Source organism: Prorops nasuta, unplaced genomic scaffold, assembly GCF_024137725.1.
Source record: "Prorops nasuta isolate Cenicafe-Biocafe unplaced genomic scaffold, Cenicafe_Pnas_1.2 PNAS00034, whole genome shotgun sequence".
Lineage (NCBI taxonomy): Eukaryota > Metazoa > Arthropoda > Insecta > Hymenoptera > Bethylidae > Prorops > Prorops nasuta.
This window is the reverse complement of record NW_027116831.1, coordinates 554,475-572,352: the sequence shown is the minus strand read 5'-3', so window position 1 is coordinate 572,352 and position 17,878 is coordinate 554,475. Positions and strand designations below refer to the sequence as shown.

The following is a 17,878-nucleotide window of genomic DNA, read 5'->3' as shown; positions in this document are numbered from 1 at the left end:
TGTAGTATTCATTTAGATATCAAGATGAGAAAAAGATAATTGAATAATCTTCAAGATAACGTCAATTTAAAGAAGCAGAAGAAAAAACTGCAAAATAAATGTAATTAAGAAAAACTATGGATCTTAGATAAGTAAAAACGTTTGAATAATTTAAAGTATTTATATATTGAATTTACTAGTGTTACTTTGTGGAAATATATTTTGTACAAATATGATTTAGGTGTTTGTGGCTTTCGCAAAGGATTAAAGAAATGCAGCATAAATGTTTATCAGAATAATAATGAGAGACGAGACAAAAATGACTGATAAGTGTAATTAAAATATTCATGCGTACTTTATTGACATATATGTCATCTGGTATAACTTTTACTGCTACGATGTTCATATTAATTATGATTTTATGATGAGAAACGCATGGGTCAAAGAAGGCAATACTTCTTACAAGGTAAATGTAAACAATTTGCAAATGTATTATACTTTCAATTTCAAATATAAAACTGTGTCTTAACTGTTTAGTTGATTAATTATTTAGATATTACTTTTATCGCTGGAATGATATCTTGCTCATATCTACGATGAGCAGAAATAAGAAGATATGAAGGACTTTCGACTAATCCCATCCATGTAAATTGCTTCCTTTGGCACAGAGTTTATGGTTAGTAATCGCAAGGTATATGTAATTTTTATTACAGTGTTTATTAATTCAAAGTTACTTTTAATTTGCTTAGCTTAATGAGTTTATATATTAAATATGGTCTGCTTTGGTTTTTCAGATATTACTGAGCGACTGAAGTGGAACTTTTATCAAATAACCTATTCAAGGATTATAATAAATATATAGAGTATGGATATATATATAATTATTAATAATCATACGCTGCAAGATTTGTACAGATGACAAGTGTCTTTATAACAGTGATTTTGCAATACTTAATTAGAACAAGTTCAAGCAAAGTTAAATTATACAAGTTAATATTGAAATTTTATCATTTTCACTATTATTAAATATATTTAATAGATATACAATATGCAGGGCGTACCACTTAAAATGCTCCAGAGCATGGATACAAAAAGCGTGTATTGCGTTAATTATAAGAGATATTCAATTTTTTCATATGACCCTTTTGGAAGCAAATAACAAAAGGTTTCGAAAAAGTCCTGTGCAAACATTGAATATCTCTTATAGTTGAAGAGGTACGCGTCTTTTTGTATCTATGTTCTGGAGCATTTTAAGTGGTACGCCCTGCATATTGTATATCTATTAAATATATTTAATAATAGTGAAAATGATAAAATTTCAATATTAACTTGTATAATTTAACTTTGCTTGAACTTGTTCTAATTAAGTATTGCAAAATCACTGTTATAAAGACACTTGTCATCTGTACAAATCTTGCAGCGTATGATTATTAATAATTATATATATATCCATACTCTATATATTTATTATAATCCTTGAATAGGTTATTTGATAAAAGTTCCACTTCAGTCGCTCAGTAATATCTGAAAAACCAAAGCAGACCATATTTAATATATAAACTCATTAAGCTAAGCAAATTAAAAGTAACTTTGAATTAATAAACACTGTAATAAAAATTACATATACCTTGCGATTACTAACCATAAACTCTGTGCCAAAGGAAGCAATTTACATGGATGGGATTAGTCGAAAGTCCTTCATATCTTCTTATTTCTGCTCATCGTAGATATGAGCAAGATATCATTCCAGCGATAAAAGTAATATCTAAATAATTAATCAACTAAACAGTTAAGACACAGTTTTATATTTGAAATTGAAAGTATAATACATTTGCAAATTGTTTACATTTACCTTGTAAGAAGTATTGCCTTCTTTGACCCATGCGTTTCTCATCATAAAATCATAATTAATATGAACATCGTAGCAGTAAAAGTTATACCAGATGACATATATGTCAATAAAGTACGCATGAATATTTTAATTACACTTATCAGTCATTTTTGTCTCGTCTCTCATTATTATTCTGATAAACATTTATGCTGCATTTCTTTAATCCTTTGCGAAAGCCACAAACACCTAAATCATATTTGTACAAAATATATTTCCACAAAGTAACACTAGTAAATTCAATATATAAATACTTTAAATTATTCAAACGTTTTTACTTATCTAAGATCCATAGTTTTTCTTAATTACATTTATTTTGCAGTTTTTTCTTCTGCTTCTTTAAATTGACGTTATCTTGAAGATTATTCAATTATCTTTTTCTCATCTTGATATCTAAATGAATACTACAATAAATGCCTTACGACATTATAGCAATATATTACTAGATTTCGGCCATATTCACTAGTCATATAGGTAGTCGACTCACTTCTACAAAAGTTTTCGGACAATCTAGTATGTACCGCCATTGCCTATGGCTATCTCTCTCGCTCGGTAAGAATCATTCGTCCGTCCTTGTTTAGGTCAGTTCTACGCCAATGGATACTCTCTAAAGAAGATTTTCTCAGGCGACACCATTGAAGACTGCGATTACAGCGGGGATTTTAAAATAATGTGCACCTGTCACTGTCAAACGTCAGTATGAAAAATTATTGTCACTACACCGTTTGGAGCAATTAACATTATAAATCTGGATTATTATATGATATTCTGTAATTCACATATATATTTATATGTTATTTAACTTTTAATTTTTTAAACCAATAAGTTATTGTCATTATAGAGGAACCTCATTTAAATATAAGAATATACTGGTTTCCACTTATGTAACTTTTCTTGTAAATATAACATAATTTTAATTAATAAAATTCACTCATTTATTAATCAGACTAAGAAGAGTTATTTCTTTCAAATTTTGACATAAATAAAATAATATCCTAAACTCACACAACAAATTATTATTATGGAAATATTTTTATAATCGTTACACATTGATAATAATATATCTGAATATCCTTCAATTTAAAATAACATTTATATTGAAAAAATCTTGATCAATGGTCATTAAGAGTTCATGGCTCAGTGGCTAGGTCCCTTGCCTCGAAGATTAGATCAAGCCCTTTTGTCAGTGGTTCAAATCCCGCGGGAGATCACTTTTTTTCGTTTTACAAGCATTACTATCTTTTTTTTGTAATTCTTTGGATTCTTTGGAAGATGTAACAATGTTTCCAAAAAATTACAAAAAAAATAGTAATGCTTGTAAAACGAAAAAAAAAGTTCTCCCGCGGGATTTGAACCACCGACAAAAAGGCTTGATTTAATCTTCGAGGCAAGCGACGTAGCCACTGAGCCACAACTCTTCATGACCATTGATCAAGATTTCTTCAATGTAAATGACATTTTAAATTGCAGGATATTCAGATATATTATTATCAATGTGTAACGATTATAAAAATATTTCCATAATAATAATTTGTTGTGTGAGTTTAGGATATTATTTTATATATGTCAAAATTTGAAAGAAATAACTCTTCTTAGTCTGATTAATAAATGAGTGAATTTTATTAATTAAAATTATGTTATATTCACAAGAAAAGTTACATAAATGGAAACTAGTTTATTCTTATATTTAAATGAGTTTCTTCTATAATGATAATAACTTATTTGTTTAAAAAATTAAAAGTAAATTAACATATATACATATATATATATATATATATATATATATATATATATATATATATGAATTACAGAATATCATATAATAATCCAGACTTATAATGTTAAATGCACCAAACGGTGTAAGTGACAATAAATTTTCATATTGACGTTTGACAGTGACAGGTCCACATTATTTTAAAATCTCCGCTGTAATTGCAATCTTCAATGGTGTCGCTTGAGAAAATCTTCTTTAGAGAGTATCCATTGGCGTAGAACTGGCCTAAATAAGGACGGACGAATGATTCTTACCGAGCGAGAGAGATAGCCATAGGCAATGGCACAGATAGAAATAAGCATTGGGACGCCTGGCTTGCCCTGCTATGCCGTATAAAGCTCTCTCTCTCTCGCACTCACGCATTTAGAGCGAGATAGACGAACTACTATAGTTATAGCGTTCCATTCCCCTATCTCCACCTAGCAGAATAGAGTATACAGTGAAGGATCCTAAAACGCGGTTCCTAAACGCATCAAGGGACGCCATTTCTGCCGGTCATTGTACATACGAAAGAATGGCGATTCTTTTGTTTTAAGAAGGAATGAGAAGGAACATTTAAGATTAATTGTTTAAAAGTCAATTAACGTACAATTCAAAATTAATTATTTTTTTTTACAAGATAACAAGATAGAAATGACAGGTAAACTTTAGTGGCAAATATGTTTTTACATCGTTCTTAGCTCATATGAAGTATAGAATTTATAACTCTCGATAATTTATTATAGCTGTATGGAGCCAAAGTATCATTAATTGGATTATGGACGAAGATGATGAAAGTAATTATGAGCTAGTTCAACAGCAACATATTAGAAGAAAAAAAATATTTAGACCACGTATGAATTGGTTTCTAATATATGATAAAATTGATTTTTATAAAAGATTTAGACTTTGCAAGGAAGATATTTTCTTATTGTTACCAAAAATTGATAATAATTTACGTACTAATGCTGTTGGGTAATATTTATTTGATTGATATGAAAATAAGACTCCTCAATAATGTTATATAGAGTACATACATATATGATTAAAATTGTATCTTTTGTATAGGAATCATATTATTTCACCCTTAATCAAATTGCTTTTTGCTGTAAGGTTTTACGCCCCTGATCTTTCTTAATTACTATTGCTGAATTTATTGGCACTTCAAAAACCTCAGCTGTTAGAATTATTCATTCTGTATCGACTGCAATTGCTTCTTTAAGTAAAGAATTTACTAAATTACCGTTAAACCCTGTGGATATTCTACAAACCCAGCAGGACAACTTTGAAAAGGCTGGCTTTATCAGAGTAATTGGCGCTATTGATTGTATTCATATTAGGATTCGTTCCTATGTTAAATGATAAATAAAATAATTATTTAATCATAGAAAAACATTATTATTTGGACGAATATTTGTTTTAAAATTCTCATCTTATATTAATTAAATAATTAAATACATTAATTGTTCGAGATTGGGAGGAGCAGAAAATGTTGCGAAGTAGATTCCGCATTTCTCTGTTATATCTCCCATCTCTATTGCGCTCACAATAGACGGCTAGACCGACAGCGTCTAGCCGCTCTATCTGTCTCTCTCTCCGCGGCGCGCTTGCGCGTCTTCTGGCCCTGGCGCGTCGCGGCCGCGAAGCGACACTACTTGCGCGCTTGGCCACTAGGTGGCCAGCGCCCGCGGCAGCTCTCTCGCTGGCAAGATTAGTGTCGCGTAATTATATAGATGGGTCCTTGATAAGGACCCATCGCAGCCCAACACTTGCTCGACCGCAGCGTAGCAGCAGCAACAGCAGCAGGTTTTGACGCCTTCTAGGCTTTATTTTTGACGCCTCAATGGCAGCGCCTCCACGGCCTTCAAAGAGCACCTCCACCGGCGAACTCTACGGGTCGACTACTTTGGTAAGTATCACCCAACCACCCACCGCCTACCAAGAGGGGACTACCCCTCTGCGGCAATATCCTCCCTCCTAAGGGAGATTTCTCCGGGGACTTCCCGGGAGAAGTTAACCCTCTCCTTCCCCTCCACACTACCTCCGAGGACTACCTCGGACCCAGTGTTCCGACCCTCAAGTCCAGGGCTCTCGAAAGAGTCGGGTAGCGGGAGGGGTAGAATTCCCCCTAGAGGTTGGGGTGGCTCGGAGCCACTATGGCTCTGGGAGAAGGAGGCCGAGGGGTAAGGGGACTTCCCCTTCCCTAAAACCACTTCTCCTACTTCGCTTCCTCCCGTGGCTGGGGATTTTACTGGGGAATACCCCAGGGAAAATTGCCCAGTCCGGGAGCTTCTAAGTTCGCGTTCCTTTCTGGGGAATTCTGGTTTCTGGGGTTCTAGGGAATCTTCGTCTATCGAAATTCCATAGAAGTTGATGAGAGCAAATTCACTAGAAAGTCGATAATTAGTCTAGCGGTTCTTGTAAATATATATATATTGTAAATTTTGTATATTTTTATTTATTTAAATAAACAACTCATTTTTGCCTAGTACAGTGATCGCCAGGTATGGCTTTCCCTAATTTTTTGATGCATTTAGGAACTACTCTGAAACGACGCCAGCGCGCTCACTTCGACAGCCTATCCTGCCTATCAGAACTTATTACCGCTTACCTCGTGGTAGAAAAGTGGGGATAGCTGTCAAAAGTGACAGTCAACTATCTCCTTATGGTGTAAAGTATTATTCGTTTATATTATAATTTGTACCAAGGGCCATTTGAAAAGAAAGGCGTCTATAAGCTACACTAAAATAATTCCCATTAAGCTTTTAATAAATAAATAATGAAAAGCTGCAAATATAAAAGAAATAAGCTCTATTCTATTACACGCATATGTTAAATAATGAATTATAGACTGTTTTCATTTTTCAGACATCAGTATATATTAACATTATTATTAAAATATTTATGATATTTAATTGTTTCATGGCAAATTTTATCACACTTCTAACTTTCAATAATCTAACGCGACTAAGAGAATTAGGAAGATAGTATATTATTTAACATATACTATTACTTATAAACGTTATTTTATATATATATATATATATATATATATGAGGGCAGCTTAGGCGCCTTTTCATCTGATAAAATGGCAGTTTCTACTGAAAACGGCAGTTTCGACGCCCGATGCCAAAGACGCAGCTGTATAACGGCAGTTTTGACGCCGTTGTCGAAACTTCCATTTCGTAATAATAGCCCTAATTTAATTTTCCTAAATAGTAAGGTGTCAAAACTGCCTATATTTGGTTACATTATTCAACGAAACCAAAACTACCAATAAAAGACAAATGTATATATTAACGTCAAATCTGCCAATACAAAATTTTGGCGTAAAAACTCTGCCAATATACAGGTTAGCGTACATGTGAATAGATTGTGGTATATAAGGCGCCCCAAAGATAGAGTATAAAACTATATTTATATATATATATATATCTAATCGGGTACTTACGGAGACCTTTAAATATTTTAATGTGTTTAACGGAAAATTCTTCCATGGGTAATATCAACAGGAACAATGTATGTAATTTTTGTCTGACATTATTAGGTAGGCTTATACACCATTGAAATGTTTGGGTATATATGGGGACCGCATTATGAGACCCTGAATTTATTTCTAAATTGGCATTTGTGAGGACCTACAAATTAGTGGGGACATATATGATAACAGATGCCTATAGGAACTTTGTTCCAAAATGGTATTTATAGGGACACAATAAATCACATGGGTTGTTAAATGTAGTTCTTTTTTTAACGGAATTTCAATCTAATTACACAACTCTCCGTTAAAGCCAGCTGGCATAATTTGAAATCATTTCTGAATTGCCTTTGAACTACAAAATTTTTTAACTACGAAATAATTCAAACATTTATATTTCACGAATGGAGCATCGTAGGCAGCTCTGCCAGGACCCAAATTGCTTGTTCCGGCATTTTCTATCCGATCATGCCATAACATTTGTGGACCATATTTTTTGCCTCAGAATGAAAATATAGACAAAGATGAGTTCAGCGAGACTAATCTCGTCTTGATTGCAGGTTTAGAAGCCGAGAAATCCATTAGTTAAGTTACAAATTGTTTAACTACCAAATACTTAAAAAATTCATATCTCGCGGACGGAGCATCGTAGAGAGCTCTGCGAGGGCTTCCTTTTCTTGTCTCGACGATTTCCATCCGATTATGCGATACAATTGGTTGACCATATTTTTTGGTTCAGGATGAAAATATGCACCAAGACGAGACTAACGAGACCAATCTTGTCCCAATCGGACATCTAGAAGTCGAGAAATCCATTAGTTAAGCTACAAATTGTTTAACTAACAAATACTTAAAAAATTCATATCTCGCGGACGGAGCATCGTAGAGAGCTCTGCGAGGGCTTCCTTTTCTTGTCTCGACGATTTCCATCCGATTATGCGATACAATTGGTTGACCATATTTTTTGGTGCAGGATGAAAATATGTACCAAGACGAGACTAACGAGACCAATCTTGTCCCAATCGGACATCTAGAAGCCGAGAAATCCATTAGTTAAGCTACAAATTGTTTAACTAACAAATACTTTAAAAATTCATATCTCGCGAACGGAGCATCGTAGAGAGTTCTGCGAAGGCTTATTTTTCTTGTCTCGACGATTTCCGTCCGATTATGCGATACAATTGGTGGACCATTTTCTGTGGCGTCACAAAAATAGTATGATAAAACTATCATCGTCCCATGAATGTGTGAAACCTTCCTTTCTATCACAGAACATACCGCAAAAGCTTCAAATATGGTTACCCAAATCTTTAGACCTAAAATTTACAGCAAATAAGACATAAGATAATCATACATAATGAAAACGCTATTTGAAAAAGAGGCCACTTCTGATGCAGTGTGATACAGATTACTGATGTAAACATTATCTCTTTGCCACTTAAGATGCCGTAGGAAATCTAAATGATTTATTTGCATTATCTATGTTTCTAGATTTTCAAATTAACAATAACATGAGACAAAGTGGAATCAGAAAGTAAGAATATTCATATTATAGAGTAAAATAGCATTTAGTGGTATCATAACATTACCTAACGGTAGAAAGGTAGTTTCACCACCTTCACTTAATAGGGTTAGTAGAAACTATAATTGATATTAGTAAGTAACTTCATAGACTTCACCTTTAAATGTTTTCCAACGAAGTACTTTATATTCAAGTTAATGACGGCACTAGTACAGAAATAGTAGAAATTTTAATTCTAAAGACCTTTCCAATGGAAAGAAGAAATTTATATTGTATCCTTCCGAAAATCATGTCTTTTTATAATGTGTATTTGAATTCACACAATATTACTTCAAATTACAATCTTATTTTCCAAGATATTAGTAGCATGATGCATTTTATATTAATTCCAAATAAGAGTATTTATTATAGTACATACTTTGAGTAGAAATAAAATTATCTATGGAAATGACAAACCTCCTTTTCATGTTGAACGGAGTTATTTGTGCCGTTACAAATTATATTTTATATTTAATAGCGTTTTATTTATAGTACGATAATTAATATTTGATACATGTAACTAAGTTAATGTATAATTCAATATAATTTCGTATAAATGAAAATATTTATTTTTTAAAAAATATGAATAAAAAACCTAAACCAATCAATTATAAAAGTGAACGGCTTATTACGTTACATCTATAAAAATCGTAATAATTATTTGACGTATACAAATACAAAACAAACATTATATAAAATGGTATCTTCTGTCGATGTAACTATAATTATTGTTTTAAAATCAACGAATAACATAAAACTATACCATACAAAAAAATCCTTGTAATAAATTACGAATTATTTAAACTTTCTGAATTGGTTATGTATCCAAGTTTTTAGTTGTGCAACAGTTCTGTGTTTTAATATAGGATATTTAGTCTTGAAATTATTAATCTCTGTAAATGATGGTAGCTTCTGACGTTCAATGTATTTTTGAAAAAATTGTAAAACTGTATCTTTTTCTTCATCTGTCCATCTTATTCTTGCTATTCGTTTTTTTGTATGAGTTCCTACAAAAAGCAAAATCATTAGTTTCTTACTGTCACGTTTTGCAAAATAATAAATGTTTAATAATAAATTGAAATTAGTATATTAATATTAACCATAATTTTTCTGATTTTCACATTCTGATAAGATTTCTTCAAAATCATTCTCATCACTCGATGAAGGAAAGCATTCTCTTTTCCTTTTACGTAAATTAAATTGTTTTGTATTTTGTTTAAAACTCGCGTTAGAAACAGTACATTTCATCCTTGTAACTACTTTTTTTTTACTTTTTTGTATTATTTGTCCTGCCAAGCTTCCTTCTTCGTCATTGTCATCATTATTGCATTTATTAAATGTAACTTTGTACTTCTTTCTATTTTTATTTTTGCTTTGCATTACAGTTTTACATTCATTAATTTTATTTTTAGATAAATCAATATTTTTTTTTAAATTTATTTTTAAATCACCTTCATTGCTATTTACATTGTTTCCGACCACACTAATCTTTCTTTCATCATTGGAAACATCTTCATTCTCTTCTCTACTTCCACTATTATCATTTTCAGAATCATTGTCGCTTTTTCCCTGAGCAAATGCAAGCAAACGAGAAACAGCAATTTCTCTACTTAGAATAGATTGTCTATAATGTGATTTGTGCACTTTTTCATGATGGCCCATAAAATTAGCTAGCTCTGAAATTTGATTTTCAGATATATCAAGTGTTATACACATAGTTGCTATGTGTTTTCTGATATTTGTTCCTCTTATTAATGTAGGAAATTTCACACCGGATGAAAGGGAAAATTTACGCATGAGAACGCATGCTCTCAAATATTTATATCGTCTCTTGTCCAAAGATGGTAGCCCAAATATGTATGGGTTTTTATTTGGAACACCAGCAGCACCGCGATATTTAAGAATCATGTCAATACACTTTAATAACTCCTCATTTAACAAAAGTGGCACATTTCTACCCAATTTTCCTCTAATATATATTCGTGCGTACTTTGAAAGAGATCGATCAGAATCCGATTGTTCTGTATAGCTTTGTTTATTGTTTAAATCTTCTATTAAAATCCGTTCTAGTTCACCAGCGCGTCTACCATTAAATGATTGAATAGATGTTAAGGTATATTCAGCTAACGACAGCCAGCTAGACATTGAGAATTCATTCGTTTTTAAATTATCATAGGCATTTCTCCGTTCAGTCTTGAGATATGTATTAAACTGTTTAATGTCTTCCATCGATGGTAAAACAACGTTCTTTTGCCTATTTCGTCGAATCATTGTTTCTTTTACAGTTTTATTAACACTTATCCCATAATCTTCTTCTAAAAGCTTTAAAAAATTTTCCACTTCTTTCTGTTTTATTTCGTCTTGTTTCTTAATACACATACTTCTTAATATATGACCAACTAATTTCAGTAGTGTACCTAAAGTAGATGCAATAGAGGGAGTTTTATAAGTACAAGAATCCTCGTCGTATTCAGCAAGTTGGTGTACAGCTATTATAGCATTATCATATCTACCAGGATGATATACAGATGTAAAATCTATAATATTGTTGTCTATTTCACTTAATTCGATTAAAAATCGTCCTAATAATCTCATTCTTGCTCTTATCATGTCATGCTGATGATGTAATCTATATTTGGTACACATTTTATTCCCATAAGCTATAAGAAGTTCATCATATCGAATACGCCTAGTTACATCATCTTCTCTCATTACGGGAAATACAATCCTTTTTAATGTAAAATTTGCACTATGATGAATTTGACATGTTATAGAACGACCTAATATTTTGATAGTTCGGGTATTACTTGCTGATTCCTTAGCTAAGCATTTCTTAAAATGGTGTCGAATGTTATTTTTGGAAAAGAAGCCATAACATTTAACACACGCAATGAAATCTTTGGCACTTCTTTTCAATTTACTAGACGGACGACGTGATATAATTAAATCACCTTTATTAACTTCACAGTTTGTATTGTACAGAAAGTTTCCCTTTTTACGAAGTAAGTCTAGAATTTTCTTCCGTTCAAGGTTACCTATTACAATCATCAGAGAATGAAATATTATTTATAATACTTGGAATTTATTGAATGACCTATTTAATATATGGCTATAAAAACAATTTAATAACAATACATTTTTTTTAAATGTATGTATAAATATATGAGTTATAAAATTTACCTTTTGGCAAAGCGGAAAAACTTTTCACTTCGTCTTCATCTTTATGTTTATCCATAAAATGTCTTGGAAGATTAGTTAACAATTTTTTGCAGTATAAACACATGAAAGATTTTCGTTTCTTACTTTCAGAACACGTAATATTTAAGTTGGCAATATCACACGTTGGTACATTAGTAGAATTGTGTTCCTGTGTAATATTTAATGATAAGCTAGTATTTAACGTGCCATGTGGTTTATCTTCTGATACATTTGAATCATCGGAATCTTCTGATAAAGAGTCTTCATTCGGATTATAGTTACTATCTTTATCAAAGTCTGAACCATTAATAGATTTAGATGAACCGTTATTATTATGATCTAATTTTTCAGGTTCATTAATAAAAGATGAAACTAATTGTGGTACAAACACTGCGGTCTCATCAATTATTTGAGAATGAAATGACATAGATTCATTATTGCATTCATTTTGTATTATATCATATGTTTTATCACAATTCAAACGTGGAATAATATTTCCACTATAAATACAGTAACTTAAATTATTTTTGCTCGTGATATCAGTACCATTTTTATTAATATTAAATTGACTATTAATTGTACCGGTTTCTGATAGTGAAATTAAATCTGAAAATGAGTAACAAAATTAAAAATTTAAAGGTATTCGCAAATACCTTGAACGTAAGTTAAAACCGCATAAACAATAATTATAGACAATTCTACTTAGTTTTTAAGTTGGTTCTTACTTTGATTAATATCTTTAAATGTTGAAGAATCCTTTACGAGTTTTGTGTTTTTCACAGAGAATGTTGCATTTGCGTTCTCCTTGTTATGTGAGCCTTTTTCTGATAGTCTTCTATATGCTATTTCATCAATCATCCTTTGGTTTAATTGTAATGAAACCGTTTTATCTTCTACAATTTTTGGTTTAATTGATTTTGCAGCTGCTAAAATAAATTTAAAAGCAATTTAACATAAAATTATTAAACAGGGCTCGTCATTTAAATTGTTCCAAGCAAATATCTAAAAAGAAACAATTGCATACAAAAAGTTATTTTGCTAAAATTTATTTAACATCAAATAGGACACAGAGTTGTTTCCTGGTTCGACTTTGAAAATTTATTTTAAGATTACATAAATGTCAGTTTTGATACTAAGAGGAAACATCCTGTATATTTTTACATGCTTGATCTAAGTTAATCACAAAACGTTTTCAAAATATTATACTTATTTACGCCTTTAGTTAGTCTTTCACTAAATAATTCGAATTTTTTATTTTATACAAAAAAGAAATTATTTGACATAGCCTCCGCCTAAGTTGTGTTTATGAATGTGCTTAATTGTACATCTACTTATAATTAGACCAATATATCTAGTTCATATGTGAATGAAATAAAAAATTATATTCTTTTAAAATGCTCTTGAGACCTGATTGAAATATATGCAAAATTATATAGGACGATCCTATATTTAGAAAACCCAATATGACCTCTCTGAAGCTAATTAAAATTATCAAAAATTTAAATCAATTGCACAAATTTATGTTCCTTTTAAAGCTAGCAAATATTTATTTAAAAATTTATATCATGTTATGTATATTTCTCCAGTAGCTGCTTAGAGCGAATGAAGTGACCGACCGCATAAAACATAATATATTCAAAAGTAAATGCAAAAAATTGAAAAAAAAAATTAAACATTTAGATCTTACCAATATTTATGTTTGGATAAGGATTGATATCTTTTAATACTTTTTTCTCATTAGCAGCATTAGGAACCATTTGTTTATTGTTACCTTGAATAGGTAATGTATCTAAATTTATGTAGCTCTTGTCTGCTGTATAAAGATTTACATTTGGGCTGTAAGATTCATTAATGAAAGAGTTCTGCATAATATTTTCAGCATATTCTGCTAGTTGCTCTGTATCATCATTACAAAGGTTTTCTATTCCTTTAAGATTATATATTAAAGTATCATGATTACTAGACATCTTATCTGTAATATTTAGATACGATAAATTATCGTTGATACTTTGGTTATTTTCAAAGTAAGTAGTTGTATTAAAATGCACATTTGCATTTTCAGCTGCATCTTGCTTTTTACAGTTATGAGTATTGAAGCCATAAATATTCATACTTTCACTTTTCAAAGAAACATTTTTGTTCAAATTTACTGAAAAGTTACTTGCTGCAGTGGTATTATGCATTAGACTGCCTTGAGAGGCATCGTTCAAAGAAATAATGTCCCCACTGGAGTTATTACAACTGTTCGTATATTTTTCTTCTTCTTGGATCTTAATAGAACCTGCTATTATTATACTATTATTATTCATATTTAAACATGAATTGTGCTCTTTATCTTTCATTGGCTGTTCTAATGTATGATAAAAAGATATATCCTTATCACTGCGAGCATTATTTTCATTAGATGCATTTTGAACAAAATCATTATTTGATGATTTTATAGGGTTTTCACCAATGGTAGTACTAAGCGATGGAGTTACATTTAAATCATTCGCAAACACTTCAGTAGATCCACTATTCAAATGATCTTTGATATTTGTAAGAGAATCATTTGCAGATGAGAAGCCTAAAGGAAAATTGTTAATCAAATATTTGCTTATAGAGAGACTACAATTAATAAGTTAGACATGAATTTCTTATATGCTAGACAATTTGATTAATAAGAAACTGAAATTGGTGGCATCATACTAGATCTAAAAATACTAATATATAGCTATATAACCAAATAGAATCTGCAATATCTAGCCATAAGAATATAAATTTTTGACTGATACTGGTTCCAAAAACAAATTTGATATAAGTCGCATACTCTTTCTGGAAGAAAATGGCATTGTTTTAAAAACCTATCCGATTAATAAAATGACTAAATAGTTTTTGGTACGGACAACCAATGATGACCCTCTGGTAATGAAATACTCATTACGTACAAAGTATATGAATGATATGATTTAACTTTTCAGGAAATAAAGCCCCCAGTGCTCCTACACGCTGATCACTTTGCAACCATTTTTATTACTTTTTTTTAATAGTGTGTGTTACTTACTTGATGTTGATAATCTTTGTATTTTTACAATGGGTATTTTTCTGTTCATTATTTTAGATATTTTATGTGATACAGACAAATTTTCTGAAAATATAATGTTTTGTTGTACTGATTGAAATATTGTAATAATATTAATGGGGTTACCCAACTAATAACTGTAATGAGTCTATGTAATGTATGTTTTAAACATATTATGCAAAATTATTATTTATTGAAACGATTAATTTAATTATTTATATATGGTGTAATAACTACCGTTTGCTGCTGTAAGTTTTAAATGATATTTTTGAATTTTATTCATTTTTCTTCTTTTACATATCAAAAAGGTATTACTATCAAAAATTATTATTTAATATATTATATGATTAAAATCGGAAGCAATCACGAAATACACGATGGCGAAATTTTTGGTCAGATTCAAATTTCACTACAAGATTTTGTAACGATACTATGCGTTGAACGGCACTGGAGGATATTAATGGGAATAACCTTACTGCATAACTCTAACCCTGTGGATGCGTTCGTTTATTAGGTCGAGTCTTACCAAGCTTTATTAAAGGTGCTTTCCTTTTACACTAAAACTCAGTTAAATCTCAGTTATGCGACTCAGTTGAGTACAGTTTATGTTACCTTAATTGTATACAAATGAGTCGATCAGACTTACTTTAGGAGTAAAAGGAAAGCAACTTAAGTACAATTAAAATGGGTGTTTCTTTTCTGAGGACTGGATCGGATGGGATAGGAATCTACTCAGTTATGCAACTGACAGGAAAGAGAAACTGGATTCCCTAGGTCAATCCAACGCCGCAATGCTTAAATGTACACAAGCTTGAAACAAACATGACGATTAACCAAACTTTTTTACACTTTTGATATATGTCGATTAGGCCATGTGGATGCCACCAGCTTAATCCGTTCTATTCCAATCCGACCGAAATAGACACGTCGGATTGTACTAAGGAATCTAGTTTCTTTTTTCTGTCAGTTGCATGATTGTGACTAGAGTCCAATTTAATCCGATCCAATCCTCAGAAAGGAAACACACAAAAAGTGTTATAGTTTGTGTCTCAGGAGCTAAATTTCTTTAAGGGTGAAATTCACCAAGTCCGGCTTGGGGCTAGCCGGGCTAAGCTCATACAGCTCATGTGACGGTAACTATACTACTTTAGCCCGAAAGAATACCATATTAGCCCGGCTAGCCTTCAAGCCGGACTTGGTGAATCTCACCCTAAGTTTTGAATAGTCTTCGTTACATAAACTGTACCTTTATAATTATTCTTAACTTAGGCCCAGCTTTTTCTCTAAAAGTCGAGATTAAGTAGGTGTATCATCCTAAATTTTTTGTTAACCAAATCATTTTTTTTTTAAATATCTAAAGCCTCTGAGTTAAAAAACTTTTTAACGACCGCCTTATTATACATAAATACCATACCTTAACAGAAACCTGATAAATTGTTTTAAATTTGCTAAGTTTTGAATTTTTATATTTTTTTAAAAATCCTCTGTATTTAATAATTATATACAGCTAAATGCTATTATAGCAATATAATGGCAGATTTGGCGACAATCTTAGTGTATATTGGTAAGGTGCCTAAAGTGTCAGTAAATATAACTGTTTTAATATATGCTTTGCTAGTATTGACACCAGGTGTAAAATCTACATATCAATATATACAAGATATTTATATATAACCAAAAGTCGTCAAAACTGCCCTTAAATATATGAAGAGGTCAAAAATACCATTATATACTGTATTTCATGTATCTTTGAATCCAATCGACATATATCATTTATATTTATTTTATGATATTCTTTAGATTATTTTGCACTCAAATATACGTTTAAAAAAATAGGATGTGAAAACTGCCCTTAGACATATATATATATATATATATATATATTTTTTTTTTTTTTTAGTCAGGGGAAATGCTCATGCACATCAGCAAATCTGCAAATCAAAACAGACTACTGATAGTGTGGGACTCATCAATTAAAGACGCCTACCCACTAAAACCCCTCAATGAATTCATCGTCGTTAGTCAGTTTGCGTCGAGAATATGCGTTTGGTCAACGTCCATTATTAGTTTCGTCAGTCAGTCTACGTTGAGAGTGTGCGTTTGGTCATCGTTCATTATTAGTCTCGTTAGTAGTCGGTCCAGTATCCGTTTCGTTCGAGCACCTGATCCAACCTTTTAGGGATGGATGCCGTCAAATTGCTCAGAAATTCAGGCTCGTACCGAAGATCCTCCCATACTCTTTTCGCGTTCTCCAAAACCGCCAACCTAGATCTGCTTGCTGGTGGAGTCCAAACTTGAGTCATTCGAGCCCAAACATTTTTTATTAAATTTAAGTCTGGACTCTTGGCGGGCCACTGCACCAGTTGAATTTCTGGGTGCTCTTCAAACCAGTTCTTCGTATGCCGAGAGGTGTGCACTGAGCTGTTATCCTGCACTAATTTAATAACAGGCACTTCGTCCTCTGGATAAATAGCCCGTACGGAAGGCAGTAATACATCTTCCAGAATCGATGTATACTCCATGGATGTCATTCGGGGTGAAATCTCCACTAATTCTCCCATCAGATCACCCGAGATCCATCCCCAGCAACCGCAAGTGATTCGTCCGCTGTGCTGCCGTTGAACCACGTATTTCGGGTCTAGACGAGTGTCTTCAGGGCGCCACACGTGAAATTGTTGATCGACGGTGGAGACGAAAACTTTTTCATCTGTCCAGATTGTCGTTCTCCAGTCTTCCACGCTCGTCGTTGAGTGCTCTAGAGCAAAGCCAACCCGTTGCTCTCGGTGGCTTAAATTCAACGGAATTTTCTTAGCAGGTCGATAGCAATAAATCCCTGTTAAAATGTTACAATGATGTATCAAGAATATAGTTAAATAATTCCTTTTGTCTTTTAATAGTTTAGTAATGCTACTGTAATATTTCTGAAAGACACGCGAATGTTAATATAGAATACCTGCTGC

The 17,878-nt window shown here is 31.7% G+C and overlaps 2 protein-coding genes and 2 long non-coding RNA genes across 4 annotated transcripts; 1 reads left to right on the top strand and 3 right to left on the bottom strand.

The window, feature by feature from the left end:
* The first annotated feature begins 217 nt into the window (after positions 1–217).
* Positions 218–908, top strand: LOC136783634 (uncharacterized). Its single transcript, XR_010824304.1, has 3 exons — positions 218–445; positions 533–655; positions 774–908. It is a non-coding gene; the product is annotated as an uncharacterized lncRNA (long non-coding RNA).
* Positions 909–1,073: 165 nt separating this feature from the next.
* LOC136783632 (uncharacterized) lies at positions 1,074–2,244 on the bottom strand. The gene is made up of 4 exons (XR_010824303.1): positions 2,177–2,244; positions 1,832–2,056; positions 1,622–1,744; positions 1,074–1,503 (listed from the first exon to the last, which is right to left on the bottom strand). It is a non-coding gene; the product is annotated as an uncharacterized lncRNA (long non-coding RNA).
* Positions 2,245–9,379: 7,135 nt separating this feature from the next.
* On the bottom strand, positions 9,380–12,047 carry LOC136783616 (uncharacterized). Its single transcript, XM_066743873.1, has 3 exons — positions 11,840–12,047; positions 9,760–11,694; positions 9,380–9,666 (listed from the first exon to the last, which is right to left on the bottom strand). The coding sequence occupies exons 1-3, from the start codon at positions 11,940–11,942 to the stop codon at positions 9,455–9,457; spliced, it is 2,250 nt and encodes a 749-aa protein (XP_066599970.1). The 5' UTR covers positions 11,943–12,047; the 3' UTR covers positions 9,380–9,454.
* LOC136783586 (probable basic-leucine zipper transcription factor S) lies at positions 12,010–14,560 on the bottom strand. The gene is made up of 4 exons (XM_066743841.1): positions 13,545–14,560; positions 12,583–12,783; positions 12,140–12,463; positions 12,010–12,026 (listed from the first exon to the last, which is right to left on the bottom strand). The coding sequence occupies exons 1-4, from the start codon at positions 14,197–14,199 to the stop codon at positions 12,010–12,012; spliced, it is 1,197 nt and encodes a 398-aa protein (XP_066599938.1). The 5' UTR covers positions 14,200–14,560.
* Positions 14,561–17,878: the final 3,318 nt, after the last annotated feature.

What these genes read in the sequence shown, in the direction of transcription:
- LOC136783616 (XM_066743873.1), bottom strand. Translation starts at nt 11,942, where the DNA reads ATGTGTTTATACTGCAAAAAATTGTTAACTAATCTTCCAAGACATTTT. An exon ending in TTTTTCCGCTTTGCCAAAAG is followed by an intron (nt 11,695 to 11,839) that starts GTAAATTTTATA and finishes TGATTGTAATAG; the next exon opens with GTAACCTTGAACGGAAGAAA. An exon ending in TGAAAATCAGAAAAATTATG is followed by an intron (nt 9,667 to 9,759) that starts GTTAATATTAAT and finishes TGCTTTTTGTAG; the next exon opens with GAACTCATACAAAAAAACGA.
- LOC136783586 (XM_066743841.1), bottom strand. Translation starts at nt 14,199, where the DNA reads ATGAAAGATAAAGAGCACAATTCATGTTTAAATATGAATAATAATAGT. An exon ending in TTATCCAAACATAAATATTG is followed by an intron (nt 12,784 to 13,544) that starts GTAAGATCTAAA and finishes AATTTATTTTAG; the next exon opens with CAGCTGCAAAATCAATTAAA. An exon ending in ATTTAAAGATATTAATCAAA is followed by an intron (nt 12,464 to 12,582) that starts GTAAGAACCAAC and finishes ACTCATTTTCAG; the next exon opens with ATTTAATTTCACTATCAGAA.